Raw genomic sequence first — 18,126 nt, 5'->3', positions numbered from 1 at the left:
ACATCTGGCGGGCCAAAGATTGGGGATGCCTGCCCTAAACCATCTGCTTGCTGCCTACCCACAATTTTTCTCATAAACACTCTACAATGCAGGCCACACATCTGGGTACTATGTTGATTGAGACCCTATGCATGTCAGAATAAACAATAGTGGGCCAGTGGCCTGACTTGGTAAAAGGTCTTTCATATATCCATAGTTATAACCCTATTACTTAGAGTACAAACCCAGCCCCAAGAGTTTTGCCATTCTAGATAGCAACTAATTTAAATGATTGAAAAGGGTGTCTCAGACCTCCTCTCCACCCTACTGATGTAAGCAGTAATATTTGGGAGTCTAGCATGGCTAAACCCTCCTGGAGGGGCAGTCTCTGGGCCATAAGTACTATATGAATTGTGGCTCTTGTTTTCTTCCCTGTTGTGATATTTACTGTTATAGACACCATCCACTGGAAAGCAAGCATATAAATTGGGGGGGGGGGTAGAATGAACCTTACAAATCTGTCAAAACTTTGCATAATGCTGTGTTGTATGTGCTTTGGGGGCAGAGCCTATGAGTAGCCCACACACTATTCTAAGAGATCCCATCCAGCGGGACAGGGTCCGCCCAAGATGGAAGCAAACATGGTTTGTGTGGAAATTGAAATCTTCTCTTACATACATGCATAATGAGCTATAGCAAGCAGATAATATAAATGGAGCAACATATAAAGTTCCAGAGGTGGATTCAGTTCTCAGAACACAACTTTCATGGGAAAGATAGTTATAAGTATCATGAATTGTAAGCACCGACTTTTCTGAAAGAAGATGACATTTGCTTACAAAATTAGAACCAGAGATCATGAGTAAGAATGTGTAGTTATCTCAGTATCATGAGTGACATGTCAGTATTGAGGGTGCCCCAAAGAGTCCTTTCTATTTTAAGAATGTTATGAAATTTTAAATTTTCTCCAGCTACATTATTTTTAAAAAAATTCTTTTTAAACAGCACCTGCCATTTGGTTGGTTGGCTGCGGGAAAATAGAAATACTTGCCCATCCACCCCCACCCCACAATGGACAGCAATTAAACCAAACACATGATTTGAGTGCAGTCTTATGTATGCCTATATATGTAGCACCTAGCTTCAAAGTACAGGATTGCAGCCTGCAGCCTTAAACTGTTAGATGCCTATCTGTCTACATAAAGTCTGTTGATTTAAGGAGCGTCCCTATCAGGATGCATACTTTAGAGAACAACAGCAGCAAAGCAAAAGACACCAGATGCCATTTGAGAAGGACCCCGTTTTTGCTTACACAGGAAGTTATCTTCTATGAAAACATAAATAAAACACAAAACAGGCTGCCCCCTTTCAGAACTGCTGTTCTTATTTGCAAATGTATCCAAATTTAAACCAATTAACATGGATAATCAACTAATATTTAGTTGGTTGTCCTCAGCTATGTGCTTCTCCACTGATTTTAAGCTGTCTGGGGCATTTGAGGCTGAAGGGGAATTCCCCCCCCAATCACACTTGTCAAAAGGTCAAGAGATAATGTAAGCAGATGGAAGGCTATTAAATCACTTTTCTCCATGCTCTCAAAACCAATGGTTTTAAATTGTCAAGACATAATATTCAAATTATAGAAACATGGGTGTGCTTGAGACAAAACATAAGTCTCCACTGAAATTCTATCAACTCATGAAACCAGCCCACAGCTGTACTAATGCAGCCTTCCCCAGCCTGGTGCACTCCATAGTCAAAATAATAGAAAACCATGTATGAGTAGCATAAATGCCTGTAAAATTGTGGAAGCTATAGGTGCAGTTAGTGGTGGAATCAATTTGCTAATGCACAAGGTCTGAACTCTGGCCCTCTCAGCATTATGCTGGATCTGGCTCCTTTATCTTGACAGTTTTAAAAAAGAAGGAATAATGAAGCAGGTATATCTTACAATTCAATCTGTGGTGGTAAGTACTATTGAAACACAGCCTGACAGAGCCAATTCTAACATACAGAAAACTAGTCAATTATGAAGTGCATTATTATCATAGTAAGTGTTAATTCTGCATAATCACAAAAAACCATCCTTGATCATGCTGGCCCAGGCTGAGATGCTACAACAGTTGGAAGACTCCAGATGAACTACAACTCCCATCCGCCAGCATTTTAATTAATTTTTTTATTTGCCCATTTAACAAAAAAGGGACAAGAAAAAATAAAGTAAGATAAATATATAAATAAATAAAATAACAAAAAACCATCACCATTTCACAATGTGAATACATTAATGCCAATGGCCAGGGTTGATGGGAGTTGTGGTTCAGCAACACATGGTGGGCAAAAAGTTCCCCACAGCTGCTGCAGACAGTCAAAAAATGCTTTTGGCACACGACTGCCATAATATATCCTATAAATGTTTGAATTATTCTGTGCCAGAAAAGCAAAACCCAGATGTCAAATATTGTATCACTCAGAGTAGAAAACCACCTTCTAGATCTGAATTAATATTCCAAACAAAATATTCCAAACGACAAAATAAAGGAATGAAGCTTTAACATGGACTAGTCATAGCTCTCCTGTTGGAGGTGGCGATACCGCAGCCCTACATTGTGAATTCATCACACACATAGTCCAATATGATAGAACATTGATTGGCTCAGCTTATCTAGATGCATGTTGCAATTCTGGAATCAAAATCCATTTAATCTGTTCTATTTCAAATTCAAAATCAATATTTCAATTCTAGCCCATTTGACTAGTAAGGTTAAGGCACAGGCCAAATTACACAAGGCAGTTGTATGGCAGTTAATACTTAAAGCTGCCACTGACTTGATCACTGCAATAAGAATCTCCAGTTTTATTTAGTCACATGTCCAAACTACCTTCTAACAAAAAAAATTCCCTCTCCAAGTTTCTGTTTATCAACATGTTTCTGACAACTGCAAGGGTGTTTTGATGACTGAAGTGGCATTGTTCGTTCTTTTAAACACCTTCAACCCAGTTTTAAAAAAAACCAAAACAATCCAGGGTGGATGAGGGGCAGATTGAGGCAACAGAAATAGCCCACAGAATTCGGTACTTTGGACAGCTCAATTTTTTAAAAAAAAATCAAGAAATTAAAAATAAAATCTGAATTAAGATGGAGAATCTACAAACAGCATCATCATGGCTGTATAAATGCAAGCAGGGAAGAAAATGGTTTTTAAAAATACTAGTGAGGAGATGGCACGAACAAGGCAACATCCAAAACCATACACATCTCCTATCCTAATGTAATTAAGGGATTGCAAAGCACAGCATAGGTTGTGGCCCATCAGCATTCTTCAGAGGACTGAGCATTAGGACTGTCAGTCTGCAAACAGACTTCCTGTCTGGAAGAAGCACACAATAAGCCAACAATGTGCTCTTAATATATGCAGCTTTTTTATTAGCTGCACTTTTGATACATGGCAGCCAGGCTGTCTTGTTTGGTCAGCAGGGGACATTCAGGATTGCTTTTAAGAGCTCTCTCTCTCTCTCAAATGAATGTTAGGCATACAATCAATTCCTACTCTGATCTTGTCTGTTTAGAAGATATCAGCCATAGATTATTTCTTTTTAAATTCTGCATACTTTAGCAAACAAGACTAATGGCAAGCAATTTCTGTACATTTGCAGACATTTTAATTCGAGAATATGTGTGTTTCATTTTAAAATTAGTTCTTGACTAATATTTGCCCGGCCAGATCTCAAGAAAACAGTGTGTGTCCTCATCTAAAAGGGCTCCAGAATAAGATGAACTGCAGTTTGATATCAATTCCCATTAGCAAGTCTGGGATCTCCTGCCAACACAGCCATTTAGGAAATCATCAGCCAAGGGCTAATGCACCACTGATGCTGACCGTAAACCCCCCCCCAACACAAATTGCCATCCTTTTCTTCCCTCCTCCCTACTTTGCCAGTCCCAATGCATTCTGCATTCCTCTTCCCATACACCTGCGGTTCTGAATGATCAAAGGATTCCAAAGCTCCGCTTTGACTCATAATTTTTATCTCTTTTAAATATACAATAGAAAACAATATGTTATTGTACATTTGAGCAACATTGGCACAGACATCCTGTAAGTCAAACATTGTTCTGTTACATTCAAACACCATGAGACAGCTTGTTTTCAGCTTCAAGAATGTGCAAATGTATGTCAGTCTAAGAGGCTAGCACCCTGGACAGCTCCTAGCCTCTGCTTCAGATGGGAGGGGGAAAGGAGGAGGCAGGGAGAGAATGGGTCAAATAAGGGCCATTGAAGGATAGCAGCACAGCTTCCCCAGCACTTCCTTTCAGTGTTGGAAGCAGATACACACACCTCACTCTCCCCATCCCCTTCCCCACCACTGCAATGAAGGAGGGAAATAAATGATGAAAGGCATTTGACTTTGCAGAGGTGGACAGCAGTAGTATATAACCATCATCTACTTTGTAGAACAACCACTATGGCAGAGCCATCAAACAGCAGAAAAGGGCAAAAAACATGCAGGAATTGCTTCACCGGAAAAGTAAAAGTAAAATACAAGACGGAATGCTCTGGGCTGTACTGTGATTCACAGTAGCAGCAAAGAGATCCAAAACCATGGATACACTGGTGGGGCTTCCACAGGTGAGGTCACAGCAGCTGCTTTTTCCTGCAAAAGGCAGAACTTTGTCAATAGGTAATGCCTAAGGTTGACCCATTAGTCTAGGAATTCTCCCCATTTGGAAGAAGGGAGAGGGGAAGAACAGCCCCTCCCTCCCGGGATGCACCCACAGGGCCTGAAGTGCACCCAGCTGGGACAAGGTAATCAAGAAGGGGCAAGTTCTGCTCCTAGCCAGAAGGCAACAGTACATCATGGGTCAGATACCATCCCCATCCCCCAATATTCAGGTGCTGCAGTTGTAGGAAGGGGCTGATGTAATTTTGGGTGTGGCCCACAAGATGGAGGGTGGAAAGACTGGACTCCAGCAAGTCCTCACCCACCCACCCAAAAAAAGCCTGACTGGCCCATGGAGAGCAGCACTCCACCCTGTATGATGAGATGGGGAAAAGATATGTCCCTAGCAACTCCCCAATCCCAAAACTCCCCAGTGTTTCCTGCCCCTGTGAAATCCTGGCTGAGAAGAGCTTGGGCGGGGAGAAGAGAGAGAAAAATAGGAGCAGTGCATCCGGAAAGGTGGAGGGAAGAGATGGCGGGGTCGGGTGGGGGTAATCGGGGCTCTTCTAGCGGTCCAGGCTGATAGTCCAGTGTTTGTTGGAGCCGGAGTCCTTTGTTGGCGCACCCTCGCTCTCGTTCTTGAGGTCCTGGAAGACCTGCGTGAAGAAGTGAGGATCGGCGTTGATCTGCAGCATCTTGGCGCTCAGGCCCTGGATGATAGCGAGGCAGCGGTCCCAAAAGCGCTCCTTGTCGCCCTCCACCAGAAAGGGCTTGAGCGGGTAGGAGATCTCGTTGCCCATGTAGGAGTAGGCCAGGTAGAGGCAGGTGAGAAAGGAGGCCTGCAGCTCCGCCTGGCTGCCCACCTGGTCGCCCTGCAGCGCCTCGCGGCACAGCAGGTACACGAAGACCAGGTTGGCCGGCGTGATGAAGCCCTGGTCCTGCCAGCCCTGCAGCAGCAGCGAGCGGTCCACGCTGCGGAACCAGCCGATGACCTCGCCGGGACTCAGCTCCTTGAGGCGGTAGCAGCGGCGGCACACGAAGTCTCCCAGGCAGCGGAGCAGCTCGCCCGTCGAAGCCTGCACGATCACCCGCCGCGGGGAGCCGGGGGCGGCGGCGCGGTTGCTGGGCAGCGGCGGGGGTGGCGGTGGAGGCGGCTGCTTCCCGCCCTCCTGGGCGGAGGCGGGCACGGTGGGCACCGGTACGGCCAAGGGCCCCTGCTTGGCGCCGTCGGGCTGGGACTTGCGCGCGTTCTCGCGGTTGCGCTGCTGCACCAAGGGGTCGGGCGCGCCCGCGGAGCCCGGCTTGGGCGTCACCTTCTTGGCGTTCTTCTTCTTCTTGGCCGAGGCGGCCACCAGGCGCTTCCAGGTGAGCGCCGAGATCAGCACGCCCGGCCGCTTCAGGCGGCTCTCGCCCTTGCCGTGCGCCCGGCCCGGGGCCGCCTTCTCGGCCAGGACGCCGCCGCCGCCCTTCCCCGGCGCGCTGGGCGACAGCGACAGCACCGTCCCCATCTTGGCTGCTGCTGCGAGCGAGCGGCTGCTTGGCGCCTTTGCTCCGCCGCCCGAGCTCTTACAGCTGCTGCCCAGGCGCGCCCCGCGCACCGGCCATGGGCTGGGGCGGGACGCAGCAGCTGCGCCGGCGCCCTGAGTCGGAGCTTGCGGAGAAACCTCGAGGAGCCGCAGTGAAGCGCGCCAGGACGGACGAGGACTCGGGTCAACCAGCGCTCAGCAGCTCCACTCTCCGCACTGGCTGCCGCACTAGCCCCGCCGCGCCCCGCCCAGCGTCTCCCTGAGCAGCCAATCCCGTGCCGCGGCTCCCCCGCCCCTCAGCCAATCGCCGCGAGGCATCGACCCCCAGGTGCCTTCCTTTCCCACTGAGGATGAGAGAGAGAGATCCTTGTGATGGTAAGAACAGCTGCACTTCCCGGATCCCAAAATTCAAGAGAAATAATATTGGGGAGGGGAGGGGGGCTTCCAAACAACAACAAAAGAGAGAGCTTGTTTTTCCCCCAGTTCCTCCCATGCCAGATCTTAATCTTGTCCATGAGCACCTACTTGATCAGCAAGTAGGTTTACTGTCAGGAGTGTGTTTTACAAGCGGATATAAATCCTGGTGTCTCCCTATTAGGAGAACTATTATTCTGTCTCTTTTCCTCACTCCTCCACTAACTGCTTTGAGTTGATGCTTTGTATCTCTTAGGTATGAGGTTGGCAACTTGCGGCCAGAGGGCCCCCATGTCTCTCAGACTTCAAAAGCTTTATGCAAGTGATCAGTTCAGGCCTCTGGCAACAGCAAGTTGTCGCTTGGCCAGCTGCCAGCTGGGTAGCAAGGAAGACAGAGTGAGGCGAAAAGAGAAGAAGCTGTGATGTCACCCACACACCCATGATTGGCTTCAGCTCGGCCCACAGTCAGCATGTGGCCCCTACCAGATTACCCCTGGAGATTACCCATGAGAGGTCCAGTGGGTGGTAACACAGTAACAGGCCTTTCCTGTGGTGGCTCCCCACTTGCGGAATGCTCTTCCCAGGGAGGCTTGCCTGGTGCCTTCATTACATATATTTAGGTGCCAGGTGAAAACATTTGTTTTTGTTTTTATTATGTATTTTTTGTTCTCATTTTGTATTTTTATGTTGTGAACCACCCTGTGACCTTCAGATGAAGGGCAGTATAGTAATTTAATTCAAATAAATAAATAATGAGGCCTTCATGAGAAAATTGTTGACTACCCTGCTTAGAAGACATTTTCTAAAGCAGGTGTGGAGAATCTTTGGCCCTCCATGTGTTGCTGAACTACAGTTCCTATCAGCCCCAGTAAGCATACTAATTGGCCAGGGTTCTCCACACCTGTCCTAAAGTATACAAGGCCTAGTACCTTGCACTGAGACCAGAAGTCAGTACAGATTAGCCAAAATGGGTATCATACAAACTTTCCACCCAGCCCCTATCATGATTGATTCCATCCCTATCATGATCTGACTGGCATCTGTAATCTGCACTTACTGAAGCTTCCAAACTGTCTCCAAGGTGAGGCCCACATAGAACACTATACAGCAGACAATGCATGAATATTGGCAGCCTTGAAGAGCAGGGCTGGGTTCAGGAAGATAGCAAAACTGTGAAATCTAACACAAGAGGAATGCTATCGTGTCCAGAGGCGATATTCTGACCTCCCCCAGGTCGCCAAAGCTCTCCAAACACAGCAATGGTGTGCGGGTTCAATTTCAATGAACCCCAAGTCTGCCTCTCAACAGGAATTCAGAAGAACCAATGTTGCAGCTGAATTGGCTGAGAAATAAAAGCTGTAGGCCATTGATGGCACTTCCCAAATGTTGGACTATCTATTCATGTCAATCATATAGACCCTTGCAGGACTCTCTATAAGAAAAATCCAAGGGGATTAAGCAGAGGCCACTCTTTAAATCAGGGGTGAGATACCCTTTTTCAGTCCAATGGTCACATTAGCTCATGGGCAACCTTCAAAGGTCAGTATTTCAGTGGTGGGCATGGCCAGAACAAAGTGGGAGGAGCAGCAGGTGTAAAAGGCAGAGGTTTCCACATACAGTGGTTCTCAATACAGTACCTTGGTTCTCAAACTTAATCTATTCTGAAAGTCCATTCCAAAACCAAAGCATTCCAAATCCAAGGTGCGCTTTCCCATAGAGAGTAATGCAAAATGGATTAATCCATTCCAGACTTTAAAAAAAACCCAAAACAGCAATTTAACATGAATTTTACTATCTAACAAGACCATTGATCCATAAAATGAAAGCAGTCACACAATCAATCAATTAGTAGCTGAACTGGGTTCCACACAGTCACACAAAAAAGCTGCAAAAACAAACACACAAAATAAATAGCAAAAACAGACAGACCTCAGTGTAACACTCAAAACGGAAGTGTGGCACTCAAATTGGAAGCTTAACACTCAAAATGGAGCACGTTCGGCTTCTGAAAAATGTTCACAAACTGGAACACTTACTTCCAGATTTGCAGTGTTTGGGTTCCAAGTTGTTTGAGCACCAAGGCGTTTGAGAACCAAGGTACCACTATACACACACATAAAATTGTAGTTTTAAGTTGTAACTGCCCTGAGACCTACGGATATAGGACAGTATACTACTACTACTACAACATACTAATAAAAATAAAAATAAAAATATACCCACCACCACCACCACACACACCAGACAAGCCAGAGGTGCTATCACAGTTCAAAGACGCATTTCAGCCAGGCAAAAATGCTTGATGAGGTCACAGAGCAGGGCTGTTCATCCGTGTAGCCTGGGGGATGGGTGTGGCTTGTGAAAAGTCCTGGGGGCCAGGCAGAAATGCCTGCAGGGCTACATCCAAATATACCCAAATAGGTAGGAGCAGAATTGCAGTGGAAATCAATGCCCTGAACTTTCCAAATCTGCCAAAGGATTGCACAAAGATTTAGGGTCAAGAGTACCAAAAGCTGCTGAGAGGTCTGGCAAGGCCAACAAGCTCAAAGTCCCATGTTGATCTCCAGTCAAGAGATGGCTGTGGCAGGAACACACTCGGATGTGTCTTGCTCACCCTGCAGCAAAGCAGCGGTAATGACTGTGGTAGATACTTGCACAGCGCCAGGCATTTGCACAACAGCAAAAAGGTGTTTGCTGATGACCTTATAGCATGTTTTGGCTGGCCTTATGTGTTTATCCTATGCTTCAGCTTCTCAGTGGCTTTAACTGAGGCTAAGGTCTGTAGTGTTCACACTCACATTGCACCTTTGATGTCTGTTTCACTGCATACCCCAAGGATATTTGTAAATATTTGCTCAACAACCAATTTCTGAGAAAAAACATACAAGTCTGGGATTCATCAATCCAAGTAACAGAATTATCACTCTATCCATCTATGCTCTATACATGAGTACACCAGTTTCTTTACCTCTTTTGCTGGAGAATATGGTAAGAAGGAAGTAGATGGTAATCATTCCCATTTCACAGGCTGAGATGTTTCACAGTGGTCTGTCTTATCACCTTCAGATTCAGGGAGATTCCCGAGATCATGGCACCTATGCATTACTGTACAAAAGGACCTATCCTGAGAAAAATGAAATGCAAAGGTTATGTTACTGTATTTTACTCTTCATTGGACCTACATAGGTTGGTGTGAGTGGATATGCACCTTTGAGCTTCTCAAAATTCTTAACTGGATAAATGAAACCCATCTGATTAAAAGTACTGTGAGAATAAAAAATGAGCACACTCCTACACCAAATTGATAATAAATAATATAATTGTACCTACTTTACACCATGTATCCTTGGGATCAACATTAGAATAAGTGAATTACTGGGGGCTGGAGAGTATATAAATATTCTAACTCATTCTTCATAAACCAGAGACGGTACTGAAGTAAAGCACTTTAGGCGAACACTAAGTCTTGAACTGGTTTAAACTGGTTAAAAGAATATGTTAGCATGTTTTGTTGGCTGAGAAAAACAAGATGGAACAGCTCAGATCTTATGATAAAGTTAGCAACAAAAAGAGGAAAGGAATTTGTAGGAGAGCCTTGGATGAGGAGGGGTTGTGGCCTCACTGGATGACCCAGAGAAGGCCCCCTGACACAAGAAAAAGAAAAGTGTGCATTTACTACAGATATTACTCAATTCACAGTCAAGTGTGCCTCAGACAACACTGCACATTGTAGAGCCATTCCGTCAACCCGCCTTCATCCCACTTCTCACAAAGAGCAGTGGTGGTAAGCCTTTGTTTGAACTGTACTATTTCAAATTTTATTCACATGGTAGTTTACTACACAAACACATGAGATTCCTACAAATTAGGGAAAAGGCAGGCAGGCCTTCACCCTGGCATCTAAATCTGCTCTTTTAACAAGGCCTATGCCTGGAGGTTCTTGCCTCAGGAAACTTATGCAGCTCACTGCCACTACTGGAACTGGGAGTTCTTTTCTCCCTTCTCTAGAAGCACCAGAATAATTCATGTATAAGCATGCTGACAACTTTCTCCATCACCAATTAATCCAGACACAACTTCTCCTGTTCTAGAGTTTTCATGCTTTCACAGGTGTTTTCCATCACACTGTAATTCTGTTTCTACTTACTTTGAAGCTCGATTGAAATCAGCAGGATTTACTGCTATGTAAATGAGCAAAGGCTTCTACTTACATTCCAAGTACAAGATCACACACAATGATTTGAATCAAGAAAACGATCACCACTTACTGTAGGTTTCAAAACCACACAAGTTAAAGACTATTCATGTTTTTTGAGTAGGCTTCATCAAACCAAATGGTTTTTTTTTTGTTCTAACTGAATTTATGTCAGCCAATGGCACACAGCAGACACACAAAAGTTCCTTGCAGCTCCCTAAATACTTACTAGATTTATTATGGTGTTTGCTTTATTGATCTACACTTCACTTTATCAGGGATAAGACTGCCATATCATTTATTGGCAGGGCCTCTTGTGCCTTTAAAAGCTGCATTCAACAGGTGCTGCTTTTTTCTCAGACAGTCATGCTGCTGCTACTTTGTGACATAAAAAAATTGCACCTCTTGAGACCCTGGCAAGAATAAAAGTGACATTCCCTACAGGGGAATTGGGAAGACTGGGGAAGGGGGAGATGTCTGGGCTGGAAGTGAATGACATCAATAAAATGCTGTTTGCATATGAGCTCTGTCTGAAACTGTTATCAGATTCTTGTCTGTCCTTCCCTAGTCTTAACTAACCATTTCAAAGGGAATGCAAATGCCTGTGTCTTATGCCTTGGGTGCAATAGAGTAATGTTGCCTCTCGGTTTTGGGGTTTTGTCAGGTTGCACATATTTGTTTTCTGAAATAAGGCATCGGAAAACCTAAGTCTTACATTAAATTGATAAAAGCAATACATCTATGCAGCATTCATTGTTCTTCTAACATACACACTCACCCCTCTAACCCTTCCCATGTTTTCTTAGCCCCAAATCCCATTGAGCTCAATGGTAGTTACTTCTTGGTTGCAGCACTGCAGCCTGATACTGGAGCAACCTTGCCCTTTAGTCCAGGGATGGAGAACCACTGGACCTCCAGATGCTGTTGGACTACAACTCCCATCTTCCATGACTACTGGCCATGCTAGCTAGGCCATGCTCCTTTTCCCTTATGGGTTACCAAAGAGCCTGTATAGAGTCCTTATGTAGGTTCTCTATTGCTAGGAGAAAATAACAGGCCAACCAGAGAATACTGGGAAGCAAAGCAGCTAGTAAGTCTGATCTGTATTAAAGCTGTTGCAACAGGGTACTCCCCACACACGCAGGAGGGAGGAGGAGACCCAGAACATTGGTGTGCAAACTCTTATATAGTCACTTGAAACTGCCTCCCCTGTAGCTCAAGACCACCCCCAATACATCATACATACATCACAGAGGGGGCGGTCTACAGCAGAAATCTGTGTGTGTTGTTTTTCTCCTGTCTGCCAGGTTCCCTAATAATGGATCACTGATTGCATTACCTGGGCCATTTGATCAATCTTTTGTGATGATAACTACTTAATTCCTGTTACAGGTAGGTAGCCGTGTTGGTCTGAGTCGAAGCAAAATAAAAAAATTCCTTCAGTAGCACCTTAAAGACCAACTAAGTTTATATTTTGGTATGAGCTTTCGTGTGCATGCACACTTCTTCAGATAACTTCTGAAGAAATGTGCATGCACACGAAAGCTCATACCAAAATATAAACTTAGTTGGTCTTTAAGGTGCTACTGAAGGAATTTTTTTATTTTACTTAATTCCTGAATCCAGGTCCTGAATCCAGGTCACAGGCTCACCCTATTCATACACAGACACACCCTTAAGACAGGATTTCTGAACAAAGAGACAATGGGGAGTCTTTTCCATTTCCTTCCTCCTTGCAGAGAAATATTTGAGGTGACTGAAAGAGTCAAAATGGCTTTAGGACTGTTTTCCTGTACTGTTTCCAGACAGGTGGTTTATATATTTATGTATGTGTTTGCCTTGTACAGTTATGAACATTTATATATATAAGACCTTTGCCTCCCTCTCTTCTCCCTGTGAATGCCCCACACCCTACCCAAATCTGCTGCAAATGGACGGAGAAACCCCCAGAGCATATTTGGTGGGGGAAGGAGTTGAGTCCATTGTAAACAGAAAACCTTGTGCTGGTGGAATGTTTGAAGAGTGCTGCTATGCTTGTTACAACCCCTGGAACCCACCAACACCCAAAGGAGCCACAGCTTCCCCATCCTTGTTTTAGTCAGTGGTAGAGCACACAGGGACGCAGGTGGCGCTGTGGGTTAAACCACAGAGCCTAGGGCTTGCTGATCAGAAGGTCGGCGGTTTGAATCCCTGTGACGGGGTGAACTCCCGTTGTTCGGTCCCAGCTCCTGCCAACCTAACAGTTCGAAAGCACGTCAAAGTGTAAGTAGATAAATAGGTACTGCTCCAAGCGGGAAGGTAAACGGCATTGGTAAATGGTTAGGGGTCCCTTTACCTTTACTAGAGCACACAGAATGAGCCCAGACCATTCTACAGTGGGTTGCAGACAGACAGAAATATATTCATTCATTCTCTCTCCTGCAGTCTGAAGAGAAACAGTCCATTCTACCACTTCAGGACTGTTGCACCTCATCCTCTCCAGATTTTACAGCATGTGCTACTGGTGACTCACTTCTGGTCACTAGCCTAGTTTCTGTGCTTACCGTAGCTTGCTTACAACTTCCCTGCTTTGGAGATTTTACTTCCATCTTTTATGCTCTTCTATGGCAGATGGGGGGGGGCAGAAACCAGGATAAAGCTCATAGTTGACATTTGAAGAGTTATGCCAGTGGATATGGTTTGGATAAGCACTCCACTACCACTGCTGCTTAGCATTTCTGAAGCTTTAGCTGAGTGCTGTATGCTGTGCTACAGAACACAGAAGTGTTGTCGCCTGGATGGCTTTCAATTTACACAAGACAGGGTAGTGAAGATGGAGTGGGGAATGGCAGATGCCTACAACAATCAGGGGTGGACCAGTGAGGAAGGCCTGTGGGTGTGGAGGATCAAGCCACGTGAAGCCAGGGGGTTCACAAAAGCCTGCCCTGGGGCTTTTTTTCTCCTCAATGTTCCTGCTTGTACTTGTAGGGGTGTGTGTGTGCATGTATATGAGAGACAGAGCGAGAGAAGCATCTGCAAAATGCACTGCAGAGCCCTAGAGATAAGCTATTTCTGTGCTTCCCCTGGTGTGCTCACCCCTAGAAGCCACTGATGTGTATGTTATCAAGGGCAGCTCGAAGAAAAGGGAGCATGGGGAATGGGAAGGCAACCAAGCTGTACCTCTGGGTGGCAACCAGCATGAAGCAGAGGAGCAAGACTTTCAGATGCAAAAGAAAGATGATTGAATCCTTGCCTGCAGCGCCAACATACAGTATACACAGGAGGGGACAGTGTGTTGGCACAGAGGCCATGTCTCCCAGCTTTGGCCTAGTGACCAACAATAGCTTTCAAGGGTGTTTGTTTCTCCAGCTAAGGGAATACCTTCTACATTGCCAAAAAGTCTGAGTCCCTTTGCACCTCACAAGGAAGCTAGAGGGAGTGAGGCTGTTGGAATGAATAATGCACCTTCTTTCTCTGCTTTCAGTGTCTCATGCAAAGGGGGAATTCGTGAGTTTTCCCTGAAGGGAGAATCCATGTGCTCTTGTTGTGTATACTGTATCTCCCTCCATGTGTGCGTACGTAGATGTGAAAGTTATCCCTTTGCACCAGGCGTCGGAAGGGTGAAAAGGGGAATGCAGCTCACTTGCACATCCCTTGCTTCGGCCTCAGATGTGAGGCCACTTGGAGACACCCACAGGAGCAAAGTGGTCCACGAGATAAATATCAGCTTACCTCCTGCCACCCCTAAGGTCAAGTTGTATAGTTACTAGTCACAATGATTATATTCTACCACCACTGACAGAGGCACTATGTCCCTGAATGCTTGTTTTTAACAGGTAAATTTGATTGATTGATTGAATCAAGAGAGTTTGCCAAAGGACTGCAAAGTCCTCTTTGAGGGGCCATGAGGGAAGGGAACTCTGCATCATCCATCCATATACTCTCCAAAATTACAAACCTTATTGTAGCCTTCTTAGGAATTGCTCTTAGAAGCTTGTGGGACGCTGATTTGGTTAAGACTGGGGGAACTCAGGAAGTGAGGCTTGAGGGTTTCAAAACACACCTTTTTTTCCTATATTCAAGCATTTGTCCACTTTCAAAGCTTAATTTTCTTCCCTATCAATATTTCAGTGGCTTATCTATAGCTTGAACTAACTGCTACTTTCTCTTTGGAGCCCTCTAGTGTCCATGATGCTTAATGGCTTTAGGCACTTTCCCCAAGAAATTATTAATATCCTTCAGTTCCTATCATCACTGACCATTAAAACACCTGCAGCATGTTAGCCCCCTTGCAAAATTTAAGTGCCTTAGTGCACTACCAGTGCTATACGCCAGTGGCTGGGCATCACAAGTGAGGAAAGTGCTGTTACACACAAGTTTTCGTGCGAGCTTCCCATAGGTATTGTGAACACAGAGTACTGGAGAAGATGGACCATTGGCATGATTCAGTAGGGCTTCTCTTATGCCACAGTACTGCTCTATGGATGGAGAAAGAATGATGGTGTCAGCACACCTAGAGACATCAACTCCCAGACTATTACTCTTCACAGTATCTGACGCTGCTCTGCTTATTATCCTGCACTCCCAGTTTTCTCCTTTCCTACTCAAAGCACCAATTATGCTAAATGTACCAGCATTAGTTCCTGTGTTTCCATCAGGGCTTATCCACATTTGAGCATTATTTAGTTTTTAATCCTTGCTTTCTCAATTAGAATTCAACCGGAGTAATCCAAACCTGCACATACTTGAATTTATATATGAGGCGCAACTTTGGTCTTTCCCGCTCATACCAGTAGGAGTTCTCTTTTGTGTTTGCCCCAGCCTTCTGATATGTTGATTCTGTTATGCCAGTTATGTACCAACAGGGCATGCATGCAGTTAGCTGCTTGCACGCATTTTAAATAAACAAAACCCCATACAAAAAGTGTGGAAAAGCACGCAGTCAGGCCATTGTAAAAATTGCTTGCACAGTTTTCTAATTTATGCAAATCTGAGCGATCTAATGGGGAAGGGGGACCTTCACTCAAGAGCACACCAAAAATAGTTACATGAGCTCTGCCAAAAAAGAAATGAAAGCATTGAGGAAGTATTGGTCATGGAAGGGGAATAGCAGAAAGCAACAACTGATCCACCCACACAAAAGCACAGAAATAAACTGTCTGCAACCCCCAGTGGAATGGTTTGAAGCTTGATTTTCCCCAGTTTATTGAATTATCCCTTTATTGAGTAAACCCAAATTTACAGGGGAAAGCATTAAAATTTGAGTTTTTTTGAGGGTACTGTCATGTGGACTACACAAATTAATCTGTTTGATCAATCTGTTTGACAGATTGTATGACCCAGGTGGCGCTGTGGTTAAACCACTGAGCCTAGGGCTTGCTGATCAGAAGGTCGGTGGTTCGAATCCCTGTGACAGGGTGAGCTCCCGTTGCTTGGTCCCAGCTCCTGCCAACCTAGCAGTTCGAAAGCATGTCAAAATGCAAGTAGATAAATAGGAACCGCTACAGCGGGAAGGTAAACGGCGTTTCCATGTGCTGCTCTGGTTTGTCAGAAGCGGCTTTGTCATGCTGGCCACATGACCTGGAAGCTATACGCCGGCTCCCTCGGCCAATAATGCGAGATGAGCGCGCAACCCCAGAGTCGGTCACGACTGGACCTAATGGTCAGGGGTCCCTTTACCTTTACCTTTATGACTAAGGAACAACCGGTAAAGACCTCACCCACTACCCCATTGCTAATACCGGTACTTAAGGTGAAGCTATCGTAGGGTCCATGTTTTCTTCCCCCCTTTTAATTACCTATTTAGCTTTCTGACTGATGTGCTTCGACTCCATATCCTTAACCAACAAATGTATGTTTTCTGATTGACAAACCGATTAAGATAAATGCATATCTGATCAGTAATCTTACCCATTTTGCTTTCCCTTTCTTATTTCACTCTTAATTGCTTTGTGTGATAAAGATCTAGTTACGTCATGCTATTAAGAGTGAGTTACTAATTTTACTCTAGAACATTTTCATGTGTCTTCTGTTACTATCGCAAGTACTATCAATATTGTTGCGCACTTTATAATTTTGGATTAGGCATGGATGACCTCTCTGTTTTGGGTAGTGTTATATCCCATCTTCTCCCCAAGGAGCTCAAGGTGACAAACAGGGTTATCCCTGCTCCTCATTTTATCACCACAACAACCCTGTAAAGCAGGTTAGGCTGAGAGGCAGTGAATGGCCCAAGGTCACCTAATGGAATATAATGGTGGTCCATTGGAAGTGTTTCTCTTTAGCACAAGGCAGGGCACCTGATCTTTGTGAATCCCTCTTACTTAATGCATCCTCACTATACTCCCGGGTTTGGGGATCCTCTGGAACAGTATGGTCTGTGGCACAGAGCACTGCAATTGGTAGGAAGAGATTTGGGAATATGGGGTGTCTGCCTCACCTTGCACATAGTTTTGCAACCACAACTGGATACAACCCATCGGGGCTTGTTTCTGATTAGAGCTGCCTAGGAAGCACTGCAATTGGTAGGAAGAGATTTGGGAATATGGGGTGTCTGCCTCACCTTGCACATAGTTTTGCAACCACAACTGGATACAACCCATCGGGGCTTGTTTCTGATTAGAGCTGCCTAGGAAGGAAATTCTTTTTTATAATTTCTATTGAAATATTTTCTTGTTTTACGAAAGTACATGCATTCTCTCGTTTTTCAGGTTGTAAAATCTTTTCTACAGATCAGTTACATTTGATATGATAAATTAGTGTTGTGTACAGTATAAGGTCGGGGAAGAAGAGAGCAGTGGAGAGGAGGGGGCTTGTGGTGAAACTTATACAGTATTCTTTTACATAGTGTACATGTGGGGTTTTGTGTCAGCGTCAACTGGATAGGTTCTCTTTCTATTTGCTTATTACATTTCCTAGGAAGGAAATTCTAATTAGAGGTAAGCATGGTGAAAAATGAAACAGGGCAGTTTTCACTCTGGATTAGTTAATCCAAAATAGTTCTGTCTGTGGTTTCACCCGTCATGGCCTCTAGGTCTGCCAACTGTCAGTAAAAGATAAAGGTAATAGTACCCCTGACCATTAGATCCAGTTGCGGACGACTCTGGGGTTGCGTGCTCATCTCGCTCTATAGGCCGAGGGAGCCGGCGTTTGCCCACAGACAGCTTCCAGGTCATGTGGCCAGCATGACTAAGCCGCTTCTGGCGAACCAGAGCAGCACACAGAGATGCCGTTTACCTTCCCGCCTGAGCGGTAACTATTTATCTACTTGCACTTTGACATGCTTTCGAACTGCTAGGTGGGCAGGAGCTGGGACCGAACAACAGGAGCTCACCCCATCGCAGCGATTTGAACCACCGACCTTCTGATCGG

At 45.1% G+C, this 18,126-nt stretch overlaps 1 protein-coding gene across 1 annotated transcript; it reads right to left on the bottom strand.

Annotated features, from left to right (window-relative positions):
* Window positions 1–4,001: 4,001 nt before the first annotated feature.
* CDK5R2 (cyclin dependent kinase 5 regulatory subunit 2) lies at window positions 4,002–6,149 on the bottom strand. Its single transcript, XM_035128112.2, has one exon. The coding sequence runs from the start codon at window positions 6,147–6,149 to the stop codon at window positions 5,208–5,210; it is 942 nt and encodes a 313-aa protein (XP_034984003.1). The 3' UTR covers window positions 4,002–5,207.
* Between the last annotated feature and the right edge of the window lie 11,977 nt (window positions 6,150–18,126).

The sequence above is a fragment of the Zootoca vivipara genome, chromosome 1, assembly GCF_963506605.1.
Source record: "Zootoca vivipara chromosome 1, rZooViv1.1, whole genome shotgun sequence".
Taxonomy (NCBI): Eukaryota; Metazoa; Chordata; class Lepidosauria; order Squamata; family Lacertidae; genus Zootoca; species Zootoca vivipara.
Note: the sequence above shows the minus strand (reverse complement) of the source record. Positions and strands in the feature narration are given on the sequence as shown.

What these genes read in the sequence shown, in the direction of transcription:
- CDK5R2 (XM_035128112.2), bottom strand. Translation starts at nt 6,149, where the DNA reads ATGGGGACGGTGCTGTCGCTGTCGCCCAGCGCGCCGGGGAAGGGCGGC.